Source organism: Fusarium mangiferae (assembly GCF_900044065.1).
Source record: "Fusarium mangiferae strain MRC7560 genome assembly, contig: FMAN_scaffold012, whole genome shotgun sequence".
NCBI classification, from domain to species: Eukaryota; Fungi; Ascomycota; class Sordariomycetes; order Hypocreales; family Nectriaceae; genus Fusarium; species Fusarium mangiferae.
Window position 1 is genome coordinate 529,867 of NW_024573932.1, and position 22,032 is coordinate 551,898.

The 22,032-nt window shown below is 50.5% G+C and overlaps 3 protein-coding genes across 3 annotated transcripts; 2 read left to right on the plus strand and 1 right to left on the minus strand.

Annotated features, from left to right (window-relative positions):
* Nucleotides 1-7,715: 7,715 nt before the first annotated feature.
* FMAN_07941 (uncharacterized protein) lies at nt 7,716-10,212 on the plus strand (the record flags this gene model as incomplete). The annotated part of the gene is made up of 3 exons (XM_041821354.1): nt 7,716-7,760; nt 7,945-8,131; nt 8,270-10,212. 3 exons carry the CDS (start codon nt 7,716-7,718, stop codon nt 10,210-10,212), a joined length of 2,175 nt encoding a protein of 724 aa, XP_041687143.1.
* Nucleotides 10,213-13,589: 3,377 nt separating this feature from the next.
* On the plus strand, nt 13,590-16,586 carry FMAN_07942 (putative replication licensing factor; the record flags this gene model as incomplete). Its single annotated transcript, XM_041821355.1, has 3 exons — nt 13,590-13,870; nt 13,938-16,410; nt 16,467-16,586. 3 exons carry the CDS (start codon nt 13,590-13,592, stop codon nt 16,584-16,586), a joined length of 2,874 nt encoding a protein of 957 aa, XP_041687144.1.
* Nucleotides 16,587-17,684: 1,098 nt separating this feature from the next.
* On the minus strand, nt 17,685-21,518 carry FMAN_07943 (uncharacterized protein; the record flags this gene model as incomplete). Its single annotated transcript, XM_041821357.1, has 3 exons — nt 17,685-20,755; nt 20,807-21,296; nt 21,459-21,518. The coding sequence occupies 3 exons, from the start codon at nt 21,516-21,518 to the stop codon at nt 17,685-17,687; spliced, it is 3,621 nt and encodes a 1,206-aa protein (XP_041687145.1).
* Nucleotides 21,519-22,032: the final 514 nt, after the last annotated feature.

Genomic DNA, 22,032 nt, shown 5'->3' on the forward strand with positions numbered 1-22,032 from the left:
CGTTGTGGTCCGTCTGTTGCGCTCGTCGCAATAGTTTCGAGCTGTTCGCGGACCCGCTGTAGTTCTTCGGTCATCTGTTCTTTCATCTCGGCCATCTGCTTGCCCATCTCGTCCATCATCTCTCCCTGCTTTGCAGCAGTTTCCTGCAGTTCCCTGGTCATTTCCATCTGTTCTCTCAGCGCTTCCTGTAATCTTTTAGTCTCCCTGCGCGACTCCCCCAGGAGATCCAGCGCCTTCTGCAGCATTGCCCTTCCATCGCTGCTGCTGCCGCTACTCTTCCGGGTCTCGGTCGGTCGGTCGATTTGTTCTTCGGTCGATATGTTTCGCGCCGTTTGACGGGTTGTCTTTCGCGTCTCTTTCGCAGTGTCCTCCAGTTGTCGCGCGGTGTCTCGGACTTTGCTCGTCGGTCTCACCACTCGACTCGATCGTTTTGGCGTCGAAAAGGGGGTGTCATCCTGCTCCACCACGATCTCGGCCCCTATTGGATCCGCCATCACGGCAAGCTAGCCAGCCTCCACACACACTTTTTGCCAAACCAACGACAACAATCTCTGATTCCCTCGGGCGTGGTTAAAATCGCAGTCTTTTGGTGATCTCTTCAATCTGTACCTCTGAGACACAATGATGAGTCAAACCCAACAACAAGAGCAGAAATGTAGTGCAAGTATAGTGCACGGGCTCCCTTTCTCTCCAACGTCTTCTGTCGCATCTGTGCTAGGTACCTCAGCAGGTCGAGTCCTTCGTGATGGAATACCACATTGGGAAAACGGAATTGATTGTGTGAAGGCCACAATCATAACCTTAAACATTGGATGGCAGCAGTCTCAAGATTGATCCTACATATTTCCCTACGTACTAACCTAGCCTCAGGCAGTCTGATCCTTGGTTTTATTGGATGAGGATGCATTTTCTGTTGATATCCGGAATTGAGAAGGCGAGATGGAAACTTGGATGCAAACGGGAGAAAGTGGAGCAAGACCTTCCTCTCCCGGCAATACCTGACTCCTTCCAACATCACAACTCTAGTTCCTAAGGGCGAACTCCTTCCTTCCTTATCTTGACTTTAACGCTGAAGTAAAACGTCCTCCTTCAACTTCACACTCATTCTCAATGCTACGAAAGCCTTTGTCAATATACCTACTAATTAAGGCCTCCAATTGATGTGTAGTCGCAAACGCGTCCGCAAATGGACCTGATTTGCGACGTTCAATCTCATCCTAGGTATTTACTGTGCTTATCAGCAAACGCCGAGCTCTAGTTCATCCCTCCCTCAATTGACTAAAAGCTAAAGCTCTATGGGCTTCCGAACCAACATCGGCCTGCAAGTTGTACAACGCGAACAATGCCGTCCCATTGGTAGCTTGATCGACACACAAGCACGCACTTCTCTAGAGGCGCAGTCATGTACAACCACACCACGCTGTCCAGAACGAGGGAGGTCGCGCGATAGGTCAGGAAGAGGGGAAGAGACGACGTTAGGGAAAGTGCCAGATCTCTAATGTGCGATGTGCGATGCGTGTGCAACATGAACTGCATGATCTCAGAGAACCACCAACCTCATCGGCACCAGCCCTCGCTCGCTTGTTTTCCGCCTGCAATGCACACATCTTGCTCGATTCGTTGATCCAGTTTTACATCAGCGGGCCAACGGATTCTTTTTCTGACCTCCTTCCGAAGAACTTGGCGGTACGACATTGAGCTCGCAGTGCAGAGATGCGGGCATTTGCTTTTTCCTACAAGCAAGGAGTGTCAATGGCGAGGCATGGAGTTTCTGGAGGAATGATGTTACACGTTTTGTTCCCCTGTATACCTGTCTCAGCTTTTACTACTCAAGCTTTGGCGTGGTTGTTGAGGATACCCTCGGCTTGAGCCGACCAGTTGCAACAAATCCATTGTGCAATACCGCCCCCATGGCCCTGTCACTAGTCTGACTTCCTGCGGACAGGACGAATTCAAATGCCCCTGGCCAAGCGTACAACACGAGGCCTTTTTTGTTTCTCCAAAGGCTTTGAACGAGTTCGAAGCATAGCCACATAAGCCATGTATCGCTTGGCTGCTTCGAATTTCACCAACACTTTGGTTGATGCTGATTCAACTCTGGACTGTCATGGTATACCAGGGCATTGCACCAATCTCGAAGAACGGACGTTAGATCATTGGCGAAGCAAAGAAGCATCCGAGCAATATACCTTACTTATTGTTCTGCAGCCTTGACAATCCTTATCACGTGGCCCGAATGCGGCCCCATGCACCTCGAGCTCACTGAGACATGTCCCGGACCTGGAACAGCCTGTGCTGTAGCTGCCTAACCCTGGTCATCGGGATGGTTTCAACTGAGCACCATGGCAAAATCTCAACACATGGAGCTGATCCCGCCAATGTGTTGTCTTATATCAGACAGAGATGGTGAACAACTGGACCAGGAAGCCTCATCTTGCATGCTGGAGTTAAAGGATGTGTGACTCAGACCGCGGGTTGGGACAAGCAAATCTGTGAAACGTCGCTGAAGATGTCTTACAGGCCCCCGTGCAACAACTGTGAAGCGAAGTCATGAGCCATAACTTACTTTGCCCTATAAACTCGCCCGTCCGGGTCGACTTGGTACATGGAAGGCACTCAACCATTGTCACGGAGTGGAATCCGGAGGAACAAGGCGGGGTAGGGACCAAAATATGTTTCGCCTCCGCGAGTGTTGGGTTGAACGATTCCCTCCCAGTTTTGCTTCGAATAACCGCCTCATGTCGTCAAAATCTAAGCTACAGGGTTGTCAGCCTAGCTGCCAAGAGATTTTGGCCTTGCATCTGGAAGTGCTATCCGAAGATGGTTCTGGAAAGCATAGTCATAGACGACAGCATCTAAAATGATGTTTGAAAGCCTACATTATAACACAACGATGAAATGCCAAGGCATGTTCTCAGGTACTGGCCGATGAGATTCGGGTTCTTGGGCCTAAAGGTGGGGTGGGGAGCTGGTGCGAGAATTTGACGCTAATCAAGTCCCAACTTCGTTACCTCAAAAGGGCTGTCGTTACAGTTGAGAGGCATGATTGGTCTCCCTGAACCAATATTTGAATTGGTTCGCGTCGTCCACCAAGAGCTTGATGACTGCTTTAAGGCGGTTCCCTTGCGAGCGGCCCGCCCGCCATGTCTATCACTAGCATCCCAATAGTACATACATGCTGCAGGATCTCACGACCCAGTTAGGCCAGTCTTGCTTGCTCGCTTGGTCAATCAGTAGGTCTGAGTAAAGCTAGGCGCTACAAGCAAGGACGATCCCTACAGGTACTGTTGCACCCCTGAAGTGATAACCCCGGTTCCCTGTGCAGATCTCACACCCACACCTTTTCACAAGACCATGTCAAGCGTCTTGAGCTCTGAACCTTGATGCTGAAAGTTGTGGGAAACCTCAAGCAGAAGAACCAGTGCGATATTCCCTTGGCTTTTCCGTTGAATGTCTGAGAGCCTTTCAAGAGCCGAGGTGGCGTTCGTTCAAAGGCTTTTGTTCAACCTAGCCCTGGTAATGTCATGCTACATCAATAGCCCCCCGGCAACTGGCAACTGGAGCAGAAACAATACACCCGCTAGATACTTGCTCCATCGCGAGACTGGCAATTGCAATTCGAGCCGCTCAGTTCTTTCATGTTGAATCGTCGGGGTTTGGTTTACATGGCTCGCATGTTTGCCTTCAGCGATTCAGGTTATTGATCGGGCGCATGGCTCGCACAGGACACCCCTGCCTGTAGCGTTGCGCGCTTCTGACTGCGGGTATCAGGCAATTACTTGCATATGTGTGCAAATTGCCATGATGGGGACACAAAACCAGTGGCTCTTGTCGATGGCAAGTGACGAGGTTATATAAGATAAGTGGCACTCCCCTTTGATACTTCATGTGCATACTTGCCTTGTTCAAATAGACAAAACAGTTCGACAGGCGGGAACCTATTATCCTACGAGTCTATTCAATTACCAGGTCATATATCCGGCTCTAGTCTCTGCAAGAAATTCAGCCGGGCAAGGATCCCATTACGTTTACCAGGGTATTCCGAAATAAGGAAGTTAACTTGGAATGGGTATGGCCACCGATGGCATACGCTTGGCTACAGTTATTGACATCTCTCTCAAACAAGGCCGAGCCAGCCATTGTATCTGTTGAAGAACAAGGGGCCATCGCCCTTATCTGGAACCTCCACCTATACTCAAGAGGTATGACTCAATACGATCTTTCTGGGCTTCTGATTCCACTACCCTAACCATCGCCATCCTCCTTGATTGTTTTCTCGTTGTTCTTCCCCGCTTTATAACTCGTATCAACGGTCCATGCCGCTCCTCAGCTTCGTCCAAGAGTCGACTCCAGTGGCGTTTGTGTGCCTCCAAAGTCTTTGGACTGTGAGAGACCGCGGCGCTTGAGTGAGAAACTTCAATGATCACCTCGGCCCATGTATCCCTTTGACTTTCCCATCCTTTTTCCCTTGCCCCACGCTTTTACTCCACCCGGGTGATATAATTGCACAGTAATTGTTGACCATTTGGCGTCAATTCCTGAGGGTACCAATCTATGAAGAAATGAAAGCCTCCATTAAAACCAGGGGCTTTGACAGAATGTTCACATACGCACAAAAAGTACAAACGAGACTAATTGGAATGGGTTGACAGATTTGACTCAGAAGAGTGCCGACAAGGCGATCACTGATCATCCGACGCCAGCGGACCAGGGTCATATTTTGATCAAGTTTAATCCTTGTTCAGCGACACGGACTCCCAGCACCCCCGGCGAGCAAGAATTAAACCCGTCCCAGCTTCGCTGACGATTGCACGCCTAGTCTGCCTGGTGCATCCTCACCTTGGAGTATTGACTGAAGTGGTGGTCGATAAAGTTGATCGTTGACGTGAATACGGTCAATTGATGTGTGATGGTCAGTTGATTCAAAGGTTTTTGCTCCTTTGGCGACTGATCATCGGGACAGAATTGTTGGAGGCTAAGCTGAACAGCGAGCTCCATCGCAATTTCGCTCCGCGGTGATCTGAAAGATTGAAATTTCAGCGGTCCGCTTCCGAAGATCTCTCTTTCAAGCTTGGTTTCTAAGGTGAGTTGTGTTTGGCTCTGATCTGTTTCCGTATCAACCCTGGTCTGCCGGCTGCAACATCCTGTTCTCGCATGCTGTAAGAACTTTGGGGGTCTGTTCTATTGAGGAATATGACCCCCCAACGAGTAATTGGGAATTCACAAAGGAGAAAACAAATGGAGACGGGAAGACGGGAGCGGACCCAGTACGGTTAGGACCGCACCTTTCTGGGATGGGACCCTCTTGCTCTCCCTTGAGTCTTGCCTCCCTTGAGGCCCATGGGTTCCACGTCTATTACTGGACAGCGCCCATCAGCCCTTATAAATGATCTTGGCTGGCCCTTGATATCCAGCTGATGCCGCCTGCGCCGTGCACCATGCACTACCGACACCCTTGCACACCACTATCGATTCGCTCGTCCAAGCGTAACCAATCATCGTAACCCTTGCTAACGACACTCCCTAGGCTTCCCGATAGACTACCGGACGCATTACGCACACATTCCATCGTTCAGGCACGTTACAAACCGTTCTTTTATTTAATTTGGATTCTCAAATTCTTGCCTTTTCTTCTTTTCGGCGCTTCAGCTGAGATACACAATACCAAGAAAACATATTTCTTTTTGGGGCTAGTGTGTCTCGTCTCCTTGCGTTCATTTGCTGCTTCCTAAACCTTTTCTTGGGGTCTCGAGATCACAGAAGGTCCCAACGTCTCATCAAAGGGGGTGTATCCAGGTTGTTCGTCGTCGCTGCCACGGTTTTGTGGTGTTCCCTTATTGCCGCCATGGCGTACCATGATAACATGGATCCTGGAGACCTCGGGATGCTTGTGGGTAGATGTTAAAACAGCAAAGGCCTTCTCGGGGTAGCACATGATGGATTATATGTGAGCACCAGTCAAGTATCTCAAGTCATGCCTCCTGAGGACTGGCACACAGAAGGAACTCAGATCGAGCTTCTCCACCATTTCCCGAACCCATGATACATCCCCTCCCCACCTGTTGACGCTGCCGTCACCCTTGCAGGAGGCTTTGAGACACTTGAGGATCTGGCATAACGGCCAAGGTGGTAGATTGCTAGCCTCCGCAGATGCCACAACCACGGCGTTTCCTACCAGCATTTCCTAGCTCCTTTACTGTAACCAACGCTGCCGCTACTGCAGGCTTGTTCTCTATGCAAGCTCATGGTTGTTTCCTCGTCTCCAAACGCTACTTTCAAGATAGACGAGTGGGGGGCGGGATCGCCAGACAGGGTCCCGCAGACTCGAGTTAACAATGTCCAAGGCCAAAAGCAACCAGGCGGCGCCTTTTGCTGCTCCCTCCATCCCTTACCCTTGCACTTCGTCTCCATTTCTCCTCTAGTCAGGTTGTTCCCCATCTTCATTGGCTTCCGTCAGGAAGGGATGGAATAGATACATCACTCCATAAGCTCAAACTGCTCGTTTTATTTCGCCCTTTCTTCCTTGCCTCCCCGCCCTTCGACCCAATATCTTTTCGAAAAACATCTGAATCATCACTGTCTCCCCTTGATGCAGGGCGATATGTTGCATGCACAAGTCCAACTTCCCAAAAGAAATGCTCTCTCATGTTTCGTCTCCCTCATCTGCCTCCGACACCTGCACCAACACTGTTTGTCAAGGCTCTTCAATTCCCAAATCTAAGTCAAGTCACTTACCCGCACTGAACCATCTACCCGTCTGTCTGTCTCTCTTCCACGCTCTAGCTTCAATCCGCGCAAGTCAGATACATAGGCTCGCGGGGTCTGTCGTGAACACAGCTATGTCCTGAAGCTGAACTGACCAACAACAGCCTCGTACGCCCTTGCAGCTGAACGACGTTTATTACAATTTTGGAGACATTCTTTTGACCCTTAGTCTCAGTTTGTCCCTGTTGATCGCAATTGGAAACTTATCTACAAGGTACGAGATATGTTAATGCTACGAAGCTGCGTTGCTTGAAGCACAACCAACCAAGGCGGCAAGCCCATGCCATCATTCCTCATAATGCACAGCAAAAGACCAAACCTGACAGAGTCTCCAGGAACATTCCCTCAACGGCCGCCGTTAGCAAGCAGTCCTGGCACTATCTGTTTATTTGTTTTCTTCTGTAAGGTGCCTAGACCAACATCGCCACGCATACCTGAGCACCCTAGCCTGAACTTCCCGCGTCAAAGAGTTCACTACCCCAGGTTGTTTATCATTCTCCCTCCACTGAAGGTTCTGCTGCTACTAAGGGCAAGTAAACCTGTCCTCTTGGAATGCCAGTGTCTTTGGACTGGATTGGAATCAAAATTACCCCTCTCACTTCCTCACAGCTCTCCAGTAGGATCCCCTCCATTCACCTTGACTGTCTCAAAGCGCCACCTCCAGGACGCCGAAGCAATTCAAGGGAGAGCCTGACCGACAACACTAAGCATTCAACGGCATCATCACTGCATATTGCTGCATGCCCTGTGCTAGATCAAATCTCCGAGAGTCAAGACTCGTACATCGATCGTTGTCTTGGTCGTCCCAAACCCACTGCATAAGACCTCGTCGAGACCTAGTTTAAACTACGACCGAGACTACTTCTATCCAAGACAACTGGCCAACATTCTTAACTCGCCTCCCTGGACCAAGACTCATTTTCTATCGTTCTCCCTTCACGACAGCTTGAATGTCTACTGTCAAGTTCCAGTGTCCTCCCTACAAGCTTTTTGAGGTGAGTCGCAACTTAGACCTTGTTCCAACCCTTCCATGACAAACGGATCCTTTTTGTTCTTCGACGCCGCCCACGAGTCTGCAAAGCGTTTCTCTTTTGTCTCCTCTTATCGGCTTCTGCTGTCTTTCAACATCTCGCCTTCATAGTGTTTCGGGAGCTCAACACTGACCTCGACAACCCACAGCCTGACTACCATCCGCAAAAGCCCATCATCGTCGGAGTTGACGACAGGCTTGAATCGCCTGACACTATCGCACTTCGTTACGAAGAAGCTGCTCGAGCAGAGACCGGGGGAGACCCACGAGGGGACTCCCCTCCTAGGCTCTTAGAGATGGCGACTTACACAAAGGCCCAGCTGCCTTCCATGCATGGTAAGTTAACATGCCCGAAGATCGATAAGACAGCCCATGAGAGGCTGCACTCAAGGAAGTGTTGTATTTGAGCCGTCTCAGGACTGGTGGAGAAACTTTGACAGCACCTCAACTGAATATTTGCTAACACAATATTAGCTGGTTACGATGTGACCCGATACCAAGATGCAGGTTACGAACAGTACCCTACGCAGGCCTACCCGACTCAGCAGCAATCTGACAAGTTTGCTCACTTGAACCAGCAATCTTTTGCATCCAATAGTGCTGCTGTGGCACAGTACATGCCGTCTGGCCCTACAGTTTTATCTTGCCAACCTGCAACGGGTATTTTTGGTACTAAGGTTTACGTCAAACTCTCTTCCCAATATGATTTGTTCTCGTTATCGACACCGATTCCAACGTGGTTCTTGGTGTTCGGGTCTGAGAAGTGCTCTGCCCAAGACGTTTCTCGAGATATACAAGAGGGGTCAGGGTTTATCTACACTTGCAGTGGAGATGCGCCTCAGTTTCTGGTCACAAACTGTGCAAGCAGTAATGTGCCATTGTCACTCGTCCTAGACGGTCCTTCTGGAGAAGAAATTTCTCGCATTCCTGTTGGTACTTTTCAGTATCTTGAAGGGTCCGGGGATGACATCACGAGGTCGACTAAGATGCCTAAGCATGAGGACGCGGCACCTGCCACCACGATCGATCAGCCGAGTACCTCACCCAAAGGTGAGCCTCAGCTACCATCAGAGCCTGGTACAAATACCTATGAGTATCCACCTCAGCAAGGACAATATGCCAATACATTTCCACAAGCAAACAGCGACATGATTAGTACTTACAACAGAAGCACGAGCTTCACAGACCCTCACTACCATCGGCGTCCAACGACGGGATGGAGTCCTTATCCGAGCACGTTGGGCAGCACAGGGAGAGGCCCCGGTGGATTGGACACTTCCTTGGTTGGACGCCCGCCTTTGACACCCTTGGGAATGTCTTCTCCGTCTCACTCTAACGGCGCTCCTCAACTTGTCCGAACCAGCACCATCACTGCCAATGCTGGAAACAACACAAGTTACCATCCTATCTCGCTTTATTCTGGCAAGGCGGTTTTGAAGATCTCAGGCAAACTGGAATCAATGGCCGAGAACTGGACATCAGAGGAATGGGCCAACCGTCGTCGGATTGTCCTCTTCCGTAAGACACAAAAGGGATCTACAGTGAACGCTACCTGCCAACCGGTAAGCGTCAATGAGCGACCAACCAACAGCATCTGCATATCATGCATCTGGTGGGCCGAAAAAGGCGAGTGTTATGTCACATCGGTCGACACTATCCACCTTCTCGAGCAACTGGTCGCAGCGCCGAACCGTTTCAGTGTCGAGGAGAAGAACCGCATCCGCCGTAACTTGGAAGGCTTCCATCCGCAGACAGTCTCTAAGGCTAAGCCAGATAGTGAGGAGTTCTTCAAGATCATCATGGGCTTTCCCAACCCCAAGCCCCGCAACATTGAGAAGGATGTTAAGGTATTCCCATGGAAAATTCTTGAGTCTGCCCTCAAGAAAATTATCGGCAAGTACAGCGTCAATCCCAGCACGCCGGTTCCTCCCCCAATGATGAGCCAGACCAACGGAGGGTATGCGCCTTTGCCTACGCCTCCTGGACAAAGCATGGCCCCAGCTCATCCTGATGCTCATACGCAATACTCGCTCCCTCAGCATCACGACTCGATACCTTCCCCGCGATCACTCTCAGGCTCTCAACCGAGTTGGACGCCGTACACTACAGCTCCGGGATACTCTACGGCTGTATCTCGAACACTGAGCCCTGGTCTTCGTCATCACAGTCCGCAGCAGCCGCCTCTGCGTATCAACACAACACCCCTGCCAGCGGTTTCGACTTACGACAGCCGAAGCGGAGGATATGGAACAAGCGGTTTGCATACCCCGCTGAGCCATCACCCACCAACTGCAACTCCTCCTCGATGGGACCCCACGCCTGCAACATACCCAGAAGGCTATCCCAGCCTGACATCACAGACAGCTCAGCCAGTGTACGGTGCAGCGGGATATGCAGAGCCTGCACCAAGGGCATGAAAGGGCCGTGGCGCTCAGTCGCCTAGGTCATCATCGGATGACCATTGAGTGCCCCGCGGGCCTTCTACCTCGTGTTGATGGCTTGGTTGTGTCGGAAGGTTGTATCAAGCAGCCTCGTGAACATGGAAGGAGGGTCGTGGGGGATAGTCAGGTGTTGTGGCGCACGCCAATGGCGGAGTTCAACGAGACACCACCTTGTCTCGAAGCAGCCCTCCCAGATCCATGTTCACTCTGAGGTTCCCGTTGATGATGGCGCCATTGGACGTGCAGGTTGTGGCTGGGTGATGCTATCCGCGTCAGGCCCTGCGCCTAAGCTTGACCTAGACCTCAGGTGAAAGAGCAACCAACAAGACGATCCACGGCTCGGGCGTCAACCTCGGGGAATATCGCAACTCTTTGACCCCCATTCCCATCCTCTTTCTTCTAGCGTGTGCCCGCAGGATGGTCATGCGGTCAAAGCACGGCACTCTACAGCACCATTCAATCACACCCTCTTGTTGGCCATGGATCAATGGAGCTAGAGACTGGAGACCCAACCACGACTTGGCGGGTAGATCCGTCGAGCGCAAAGCAGGGATCAGCTGTAGGCCTCTGACCGCCAAACCAATCACATAACGCCGCACCGCACCATCGACGCCATGCGCCACCTTCACGATACAACATTACGCTAGCGCGACACTGCACTCAATGCCCAGGCTTGCGCACGAGGTTTCTAGGCGTCGTATTCTTTCTTATTCTTTCATCTTGATGCTGCTTGAGCCTTTTTGTCAATCTCGAGTCATGCTTTCTCGGCCTGATAGGCACACTATGACATTTCTTTATCTTTCATACCTTTATCGAGGCAGTGACCTCATTTACTAACATGGGGGTTCATGTATGGTAGCATAGACTTGTCGCCTATTTCATGCTTATCTTTTTCTTGTTTCTTTTTCTGCTATTGGACTGCGTTTGCTCTCAGGTATCTACACCATAGAGGCTCTTACTGGACTGTTTTTGACTGGATTGGATGGACATGGGATAGACGGAATAACGTGACTGGGACTATGGACACGAATGGAATGTTGAATGGAGGTACTATGATGGAATGTCAAGAGGGGATTTATACGGGTTGTTATTATTTATGTCGATTTACCCTAGTCGCAGGGGAATATGGTTTGGATGGACTTTGATCAATAGGCATTATACCCTTGTGTGCATTCCTATGGCCCTTGTTCTATACGGGTATCTCAATCTTCCCTTGTCGGCATCAGCATGGTATCGGTTATGTAGACTGGCGTTTTATAGTGACTGGCTGGGCAAAGGAATGGACATGGTTCTGTGGTCAAGTTACCATTAGATAGTGGATAATCATAATCTTAGATGAGTCTACACGGTCGTGTTGAAACTGGCGTGATTCGATTTCATGGATATTGAAGGCATGGGAACGTAACATCTGCACGACATTCCCACGCGGAGGTTGCCAGGACATCATGGGGTATTATTGGGATACAAAGAATGCTGGGTCTGGGCCTATACGAGGCCAGGAAATGAATGAATCGTTGCTCTGGGAGAGTCGGTGATTCTCGACCGTTGACTAGGCAAATGGTGGTGGAGTAGACCTGTCGAATGGCATGCGTTAAAATTGCGCGTGGACGTTTCAACTGGGGCGTACGAGTGAGTGCCAGTCGGGCGTGTCACAAGGTCCCTGCATAAGAGTTGCATTCGGAGCCTGGAGGTACATATGGTTACTTAATGATAAGCAGTGACCAGTCGATCACTTGGGATATGTGTGTCATTTCCGGATGGTCGGTCTGCCATCAGACTGCTACAGTAGTATTTGATGACGGTGTATTGCATACTGAGGTGCATCTCTTCAGGTCTAGCGTCTTGTGAAACTCTCAACGGCCGGACGGGACGGAACACCTTGGATCCATGATTTAGGTTTCGCCTGGCTTGAACGTTGAGTCAGGGACTTTTGGTAAAACGGTAACTTAACTTTGACGACTTTGTTCCTTGATTTGAGTTTAGATTACAAATGAGAATTCAGAATGAATCTTGGGTTGTATTTCTTGCACCATTCATTGTGTTTCTTTGCCTATAACAACCGGCTGAAAGTATAAGACCATTCAGATTGGTATTCGAACAAAGGATTTAATACCCGTGGGCTGAGGTAAATGATGTAAAGGTTGGTATATCCGCTTGGCATATGATCTGTTGATCATGACTCAGTTGTATGCGCATGGTAGACAAGTCAGAAGACCATTTGCGAGTGTAGGCAGCGAAGCACTCATAGCCTGATATAGATTTACCGTCGCGAAAAATATTTTGCAATGTGTAGTTTGTATCTTAACCTGACTTGGCTTGTAGAATACGTCATGGTATTATGGAAATAGTCTTCGAAAAATAGGTGCATCAAATGATTCCATCTAGTGTAGGCCACGCGAATTGGAAGTGGAGCACTCCCATCTCTTCTAGTTGTCCGATTTATATTTGTATCCAGAGAAATCGATGACAAGAGCCTTTATGTGATTTATAGAGTAGCTTTCTGAAGCCCTTGAATCTGGAGTTGTGCGACTATTGACTGACAATAATAGTAACAGTGACTCTTGAGTCTCTCGACAACTGGAAATGGGCAAGCTAGATAACTTCACTTCAATGCATGACCGCAACTGCTTCTACAGTGAAATATTCTTGACATCTAATAGCCTCGTTTGTTATGTCTTTTCATCATGACAAGCAAGAGAAGTATACAAGCAATTTTCACCAGGCTCACACCACATGGAAATGTCTTGAATTTCATGCCTCAACGCTATGCCCTACCGATTCCATCGCACAGTTCCATAGCAAGACAGAAGGTTACCTACTAAATGGTGTTAGTATTAATGATGCACCGGGCTCAAACATATTGTTAAGATCACGTCTGTGTGTATATACGCTTGATACCTTGATGTTTGGCAACACAAGCTGCTGCGACTATGAGCCACGATATTAGCATGAATCTGGATAGCTTAGGCATTATGCTATTATATAGACTCTAAACACAAGAGTCTATAGATATAGAGATGCATTAACCTCATCATCATCTCTATCTATCATCGAGATAATTCATGATGCTACATGTATAGCGCGAGCCTATTGGTCAACTCTGGATGCAATCAATTAAAGTCGCGTCACGTAATTAGCCCCTCGACGCGCTCTGACGCGTCGCCCTGTAACAAGCTCAAGCGCCAGGGATAACCCCACACAGCATCCGTGCCTTTGCCCTGGCAACTAAAATCTCCCCTCGACATTCAACAATCAATTTATCTACCAATACTCGGTCAACCAACCCATTGCGTGCATCGTCACTTGTCAACTGTCAACCCGGTACAGACGATCACTATAATTCAAGCGCCGCAATGGCTACTCCCTCGAGCGATGCCGGCTTCATGATGTCGGATGCCCCCTCGCGGGCTGCCCCGACCCCTAGACGCAATATGGGCTTCCCCTCGTCTTCCTCAGCACGCCCGCGGGGACCTCCTTCAGAGAATATGGGTGCCCCAAGCGATGATGAGGGCGATGGATTTGCGGATGATCAGGTCCCACGAAGCTCAAGGATCCCGAATTCCACTGAGATCAGTCGTGTTGAGGACAGAATTGGCCTGCTGGTTCAGGAACACTTTGAGTCCTTTATCGAGAAGTGAGTGCATCTACATAGACTCGTCATACCCATGGAACGTTTTCTAACCGCTCTGTGTGAAAAATAGCTTTGCCGAGGACCCTATCAGTGCCCCGACACCCAGCGCCCCGACACCCAGCGCTGTCACTACAGACAAGTACTATGTCGCCCAGATCAAAGGCATGCGCACATACTCGCTCTCGACATTCTACGTCGACTATAGACATTTGGCTGCATGGGAGAATGGCAGTTTGGCGGATGGTGTTATGCGCCAGTACTATCGATTCCTCCCCTTTCTCACCGCTGCTTTACACAACATGATTGCAAAGTACGAGCCTATGTACTTCCGCGAGCATCGCCAGCCCACAGCCTCGAGCAATCTCACGACTTCTGCAGCCAGTCATCTCGGCTCTGCCAGCCAGTCCGAGTCGTCACACCGCAAGAATGAGCACCAACAAACCGACAAGCTCTTCTCTATCGCATTCTACAACTTGCCTCTAGTTTCCAGAGTCCGTGCCCTCCGAGCCGCCAACATTGGCCAGCTCCTTTCTATCTCTGGAACAGTCACTAGAACATCCGAAGTCCGTCCTGAGTTGTCTGTCGCTACTTTCAACTGCGAGGCTTGTCGCACAGTTGTGCCAAATGTTGAGCAGACCTTTCGATACACAGAACCTACGCAATGTCCCAACTCGACATGCCAGAACCGCGTGGCCTGGCAACTTGACATTCGTCGCAGTACCTTCGTCGATTGGCAGAAGGTTCGAATCCAGGAGAACAGTTCCGAGATTCCTACAGGCAGCATGCCCCGAACCATGGACGTTATTCTGCGTGGTGAAATTGTCGATCGCGCTAAGGCTGGAGAGAAGTGCATCTTCACTGGTGCTTTGATCGTCGTTCCCGATGTCAGCCAACTCGGCCTCCCAGGAATGCGACCGACTGCTATCCGTGACGACCGCAATGCGCCTAGAGGAGCCGATGCTGGTGGAAGTGGAATCAGCGGTCTCAAGGCTCTGGGTGTACGAGACTTGACATATCGTCTTGCCTTCCTTGCCTGTATGGTTAACCCAGACACTTCGACGTCTGGCCAGTCGGCTGCCAGTGGTGCTGCAGATGTTGTCAATGCTTTGACGCAGAACACAACCAACGAGGGAGAGCAGTCAGTCGAAGATGCCCAAGCTGCTGTTCTAGCATCCATGAACCCCTCTGAAATTGAGGACCTACGAGCAATGGTCCACGGTGATCATATCTATTCCCGTCTTGTGCAATCTATTGCTCCCATGGTCTACGGCCATGAGGTCGTTAAGAAGGGTCTGCTTCTCCAGCTCATGTCTGGTGTCCCCAAGAGCACGGCTGAGGGTATGCAACTTCGTGGTGATATCAACATTTGCATTGTCGGTGATCCTTCTACTTCCAAGTCTCAGTTCTTGAAATACGTGTGCTCTTTTGCGCCCCGTGCTGTTTACACCAGCGGCAAGGCTTCGTCTGCTGCCGGTCTTACTGCTGCGGTGGTCAAGGATGAAGAAACAGGTGAATTCACTATCGAGGCTGGTGCGCTCATGTTGGCAGACAATGGCGTCTGTGCTATTGATGAGTTCGACAAGATGGATATCGCAGATCAAGTCGCCATCCACGAAGCTATGGAACAGCAGACCATCTCGATCGCAAAGGCCGGTATTCAAGCCACGCTGAATGCCCGAACTAGTATTCTTGCAGCGGCTAACCCTGTTGGTGGTCGTTACAACCGTAAGACGACCCTCCGCTCCAACATCAACATGTCCGCACCTATCATGTCTCGTTTCGATCTCTTCTTTGTTGTCCTCGACGAGTGTAACGAACAAGTCGACCGCCACTTGGCAGAGCACATTGTTGGTATCCACCAGTTGCGTGACGAGGCTGTTGAGCCCGAGTTCAGCACAGAACAACTTCAGCGATACATCCGTTTTGCAAAGACTTTCCGACCTGAGTTTACTGAAGAGGCCAAGGATGTCCTCGTGGAGAAGTACAAGGAACTTCGCGCCGACGATTCCCAAGGAGGTGTGGGCAAGAACTCGTACCGAATTACAGTCCGTCAGCTCGAGAGTATGATTCGTCTTTCCGAGGCTATTGCGAAGGTCAACTGTGTGGAAGAGATCAGCACTGAGATGGTTGTCGAGGCTTACAACCTCCTACGACAGAGTATCATCTCCGTCGAGCACGATGATGTTGAGGTGTACGACGAGGAACCCGAAGAGGATAGCGAGACGCTTCTCCGTGCCGCTGATGCTGCTTCCGGCCGTGGCCAAGAACACGACGCAGTCATGGAAGAAGATGACACACAGCCTGGCCGTAGCAGTGTTGCCCCTGAAAGAAGGAAGCAAACAATTACATACGACAACTACATCAAGATGGTCAATATGTTTGTTCAGCATATCACCGATGCTGAGGTCGGCAACCTCGAAGGTGTTAACGGCGATGAATTGGTCAACTGGTACCTGGAGCAGAAGGAGGATGAGCTCCAAGGTGAGGACGATTACCACCGAGAAAAGGCCCTCGCCAACATGGTGCTCAAAAAGATGGTCAAGGTAAGCTATTCACATCTGTTCCCCTCTCCAAGACCTATACTAACTCAAAATTACAGGAAAACATCCTCATGGCTCTCCGCGGCGAAGGCCTTACCGATGGTGAAGCAAGCTCTTCAACAGATCCCTCACAAATCATGTATATTGTGCATCCCAACTGTGCAGTCGAGGAGGTCTAATTATCTGTCTAAAAATAAATGAGAGAGTACAAATGGAGGGAGGCTAATATGCACGTCATGACTTAACGCCTTGGAAGACGGGCGTTTTAGGAGTTTGTGATACTACATTGTCGACTTGTTTCATCTTATTGTGAGCGACTGTATATCATGCATGGGATGGGTGGAACTTTAGAAGAGGATCTTGTTACAGGGATGTTGAATATGATAGATACCATTAATGTACAAACAATATATGAACATGGAAAATAAGTGTGGTAAACTTGTAGCAATTACATCTCGTCTCACAATGTCATCACCACACACTGTGATTTATCAGGGACAATCACTTTATGCACTTATAATTCGCGAAATTTATATGATTGATCAATCGTCTGTCTGACAGAGCCTCGTACGCACTCGTTGATTTCATCAAGGCGTAGAAACGCTCATCGTTCCCATCATAGTGATCTCTCTCCATAAGTCCGTTGCGGCTGTTTCTGATTTCCAGGTTTATCTGATCCAGCTCCTTCATACAAGAAGTACAAAAATAAGAAGGGGAAAAAACCTAGCACATTCGATTATCGCGAACCCAGTCCCGACCCAAAGTAAAGCAGGTCATCGAACTTGTTACTCAGACGCCGTCTTCCCTTCCCCTGTCATCGAGAACATGGCGCGTGTTTCATTTGATTTGGGTTGTATGTGGCCCTTGAAGAGCCTGTCAAGTCCTCCCTTTCCAGGTGATCCTATCATTTTCACAAAAAGCAATGCCCGCCATGTATGCTTTTATGAAGACAAAACAGAGCCCCAGTGTTATAAAGGGAGATGAAGAAAAAACAGAAAAAAGGTATAGCGTCTTTAACATGTGCATAAGAAGCAAATGCTGGGACGTTGAGAAAGCCTGCAGTATATGGCTGTGCAGACAATGTATGTAGAAGCTCATTCCATGCTATCCTGAAGACGGACGTCGGAATGGTGGGGTCCGCTATGTACTGGGAAGTGAGACCAATGCATCAGCAGATAGAGCGATAAACACAAGATGCGCTGCGAGTATTATGTAGTAGGCTGAGGACGGTGTCATGCCGGTGTCTCGGCCGGTTTCCTCCAGCTTGCTTTGCTTTCCTAAGCAGCCAAAGAAGCAGGATTACTTGGTGTGCGACCCCAGTCAGAACCTCGACCGCGGTAGCTACCACGGCCTCCTCGACCTGAACTTGTTGGGGGATGCTCTCCTCGTGAGCTCGACACATCTCGCTTGCCCCCTCTGCGTTCATAGCCGGAGCCCCGGCTTCTAGGACCACCTCGTCCTTGAGAACCTCGACCACCTCGAGTTGCTGAGAAAGGTATAGTGACAGTTCTGGCTTCTTGCATATTAGGGAACATGATTCTCATAACATTGCCGCCACCAACAACTTCGGCAGAGAAGTAGTACGGTTCCATAACAGTTGGCTGAATTGCAAATTTCTTCGGCAGAGGCTTGTTAGGTGCTAATGCCGGCTGCCAAGCGGCTTCGGGGGCCTTGTGTGGAAGTCGAATCTGGGGTAAGGACCCCATCTCTTGCTCCTCAAAACATTCTTCGGCCATAGGCTTGGTGACAGGTGACGAAAGGCCCTTGTCAAAATGGGCGGGAGGTGAAACATTGTTCCTAGGTAGAGAAACAGTGGCAGAGTCGTGGTGAGCAACATGGTCCAGAGCACTCTTGCTTGCAGGGTCGACGCCAATTGACCTTTGGGGTGGAGATCTTGAACTATTACCAAGCAAACTGTTGATTTTGTTCTGCCACTTCTCCTGATAAGACTCTCCGGCCGTTAATGGTACACGATTAGGGCTCACAGGACCCCGAACGACATCCTTGAAGGATGGTGGGTGGGCCCAGCCGAACTGTCCACGATTTGGGGGAGGTTGTGAGGCCATCATAGATGGAGGTAGCTTCACCACAGGGTGAGGCTTTGGAAGCGATACATGAGGTTTCATAACATCACCCTCGTAAGCTGGGTGGCCTTCCATTGTAGGTGGCGGGGGGGTTGGCGATTTGGATCGCGATGGCTCATTCTCGTTGATTCTATCATGCGAGTCTCTCGTAGGGAAGAATCGAGACGTGCGGTTCTGTGGAGCTCCGGCCTGGCCCGGTACTCCGCCTCCCACCACTCCAACGTTAGTAGGATCCTCCTTTGCATCATCATCATGGCTCCTCCAGGGGCCAGCTGGCTGTGCTTCTTGAGGACCAATAGCGCGTCTTGTACCATCACCTGGAGCATGAACCTGGCGCCATGTATCTTTGATGACCGGCTGGGCTTCCTCAAGGCTAACACCGCGTTCAGCAAGTAGGCGATCGCGCTCAACCCGCTCTGCTAATCGACTAGCGCTCAGTTGTTTGTCCTTTTCGCCGACGGCAGTAATCCACTTGCTTGCTACATCAGATCCTGCCGGAGGGTGAGGACCAGAAGAGCCGTATCGTGAAGGTCCAGAACCGATTGGCGCTGGAGGTTGAGGTCGGGCTTGAGAAGATTGTCGTTGATTATTGGGAGGGGCGATAGGTGATGGCCCCTTGTTTCCTTGAGAACCTGGGCGATTATCCAGAGGCGCACGACCGATATCGGTATTGAATGTGCCGTTACCAAGGCCTCGATCATTATTAGGTGACCCCCAAACATTGTTTCGGGGCTGCGAACCTGTACCCCAATTTGACACGGCTCTATCCTGGCGTGATGCTGCAGCTGCTCCCCAAAGCTCACTAGGCTTCGCTTCTTGGCTGTGAGATACACGCCTCGCCGCTGGCGCTGTGCCTTGAGTGTGTCCAACTTTAGCATCAGAATCTTGAGGATGTTGTCGAGCTGACGAAGCTGTTACAGAGTGATCACCATCCTGCTGCAATTGTGTAGGAATTTGGTTTGCCACGCTACTATGGTCACGTTGTTGAATGTGTGTTGGGTGTGAAACATCGTCAGACTTCTCAGCGGGCTCCTTCTTCTCGGTCTTCTTCTCTGGCGCAGGTCCCATAGCATCCAGCTTTTTCTGAATGCGCTCCCGACGTTCAGCTTCCTCACGGGCTTCTTCTTCCTGGCGTCGTTTCCTAGCTAACTCGACACGTTCTCGCATGAGCTTCTTCTGATATTCGACCTCCTCGCTAGCAGGTTGAAGGGGAGGGGGTGGACCGGCAACTTGCTCAGGAAGAGGTGCAGGGTGGTGTGGTTGTGCAAAGGCAGGATTTGGAGAACTCCGAGGAGGCATCCAGCTAGAATGATGTTGGCCCCTCGTTGGACCATGCACTGAGGCTGAAAGATTGGGGGAGACGAGGCCATCAACGGAACCAACGAAAGACGGTCTACGGCCTTCCTGTAATTCGTGAGGGGGGATGGGCACTTCGCCTCCCTTATTCATACGCTGCATAAATGAGCCACTTCCGCCACTAACATTAGATGATCCTCGTCTTCTAGCGAACGGAGGTTCCTGAGAAACTCTATTGGTCTGGAAAGCACCCGAGGGTTCAGCTGGATAATCTGGTTGGGGTGGTCGCTGTAATAGGGAAGGATGATGCCTTGGGTGCTGTTCCATTCTCATCGAGCCACGCCGATTGTCGTGCACAGGTTCGTAGCGGCCAGAATGGGAGTTAAACAATTCCCGGCCTCCGTGAGATGAACTGTCTTTCCAACGATTGAAATCATCCGCCGCAAATTCCTTTGGAGGCGGCGGAGTCATGCCCTTATGATGTGGCGGTCTAGCAAGACCGGCCGGTTCTGGAATAGGTGAAGCTTTCTCGACCGGAGGTAGAGGCGCCCACGGGGACTTGACGGGTGCTGGGGGAGCTGGAGGTTTGGCAACAAGAGTTGGTTTTTCCTGGGAGCCACTCTTCAAAATCAAACCCTTGCCCTGGGCCAGATTACTCGACTTCGTCAGGGGGGAGCTCACAGCTACAGGTGGAGCTGGAGACCGTGGTTTATCGAGGGGTTTACCCTTGGACGCAACAGAACCACTGTCTGATGGCGGTGGCGGATGCTCGTCTGGGTGGGGGAGCGTCGTCTTTGTGCCATCTCCCCAAGTAATAGCTTCAGGGGCCCAGTCTTCATCGTCATCGTCAATGTCTGCCCATTTGTTTTGCCCCTGTGCATCATCTTCGTTCAAACGGCTGGCCATATGGATTCCATACTTCTTGAGCTCCTCATCGGTAAACTTTTTGGGTTCAGGCGGTGGCACAGCTACATTTTCGTTAGTTCATTAAGTCGGCTGATTCAGGATGTTGCACATACGTCGGTTTTTGTTCCAAACTGCATTTGCATCAGGTGCACTACCAGGCTTTCCCCCATTCACACCACCAGAGAATCGAGGCGATGAATCGCGAGTGCTGCTACCGGTCTTTGCTATAAGGCGAGGTCTTGAAGAGGATAAGGTGGCCGATGTCGTCGGGGGCGTACTGGAACCGGCAGGCTGTTTCTCGGCGGCCTTGGTCGCAGCACTGTTGGCAGTCGCCTTTGCTGCGAGAAATGTTTTATTGACCGAGACAGCCTTGAAGGCAGGCTTCTTGACTGTGGAGCCTGCGCGGCCATGAACTTTCTCTCCATCTTTCGTCTTTGAAGCATCAGCGCGTGATGCCTCTGTATCTGAACCTCCACTGGCACTAGCATCGGCGGAGGTGAGCTGATCTTCGACGTTTGTAATGTGCTTATTTTCATAGTCATCGTTGCCGGCACTGCCATTCAAATTCGAGCGGACGAGGTCGACATTTTCGGCGTCGGGCGACTAAGTTCATGAGAGAGTCTGTTAGCAAAGCTAGCTACAGCAGCTCAGCTAACTGAAGCAATAGGTTCAAATAGGCAATGAAGAAGGCCGCAGTGTGCCAATTTCGCCAAAAGCAAAACGGTTGGAATTTTACTTTCGCAAAGCAGGGAAGAGGAAACGTACAGGCTGTGACTGAGAGGCAGTGGCATCGGCAGCTTTATCAACGGCAGCCTCTGTTGCCATCATACGTGGTAAGAATGCGCCGGTCGTGTGTTAAGCAAAAGAAGCCCTCTTGATGAGTTTCTCCGCCTTGTCTCGTCGATTTCTGGTCGGACTAGAGTTTAGAGGCAGACGAAACGTCAGGTCTCGAGGTCGGATCAGTTGCGACGCCGCGGGGCGGGGAGGGCAAGAGTATCGGTAGTGGGGATCGGAGGATGTGACGGGATAGAAAGGCGATCTTCGTTCGTCCGATTGCGAGGTATTTGATACGATGCTCGATCCAGGAGTCGGGGGTGGGATATGAGGAGGAGAAATCACCAAACTGCAAGGCGTGTCAGTTGCGAGGTGTAAGGTGAGGTTTCAATGAACCCGGAGTAACTGCGGCTGATGCACTGGTGTTTGTGATGTGGAAGGCCAGACAGACAGACGCCAGTTTTCAGAGACCCGAAAGTGATGCTGGAGGCTGGGCTAGGCTTAGCGGCCAAACGATAAGGGGCTGGGATTGGCCATCCGGTCCCGGCCCCTGACTGCCAGTGGC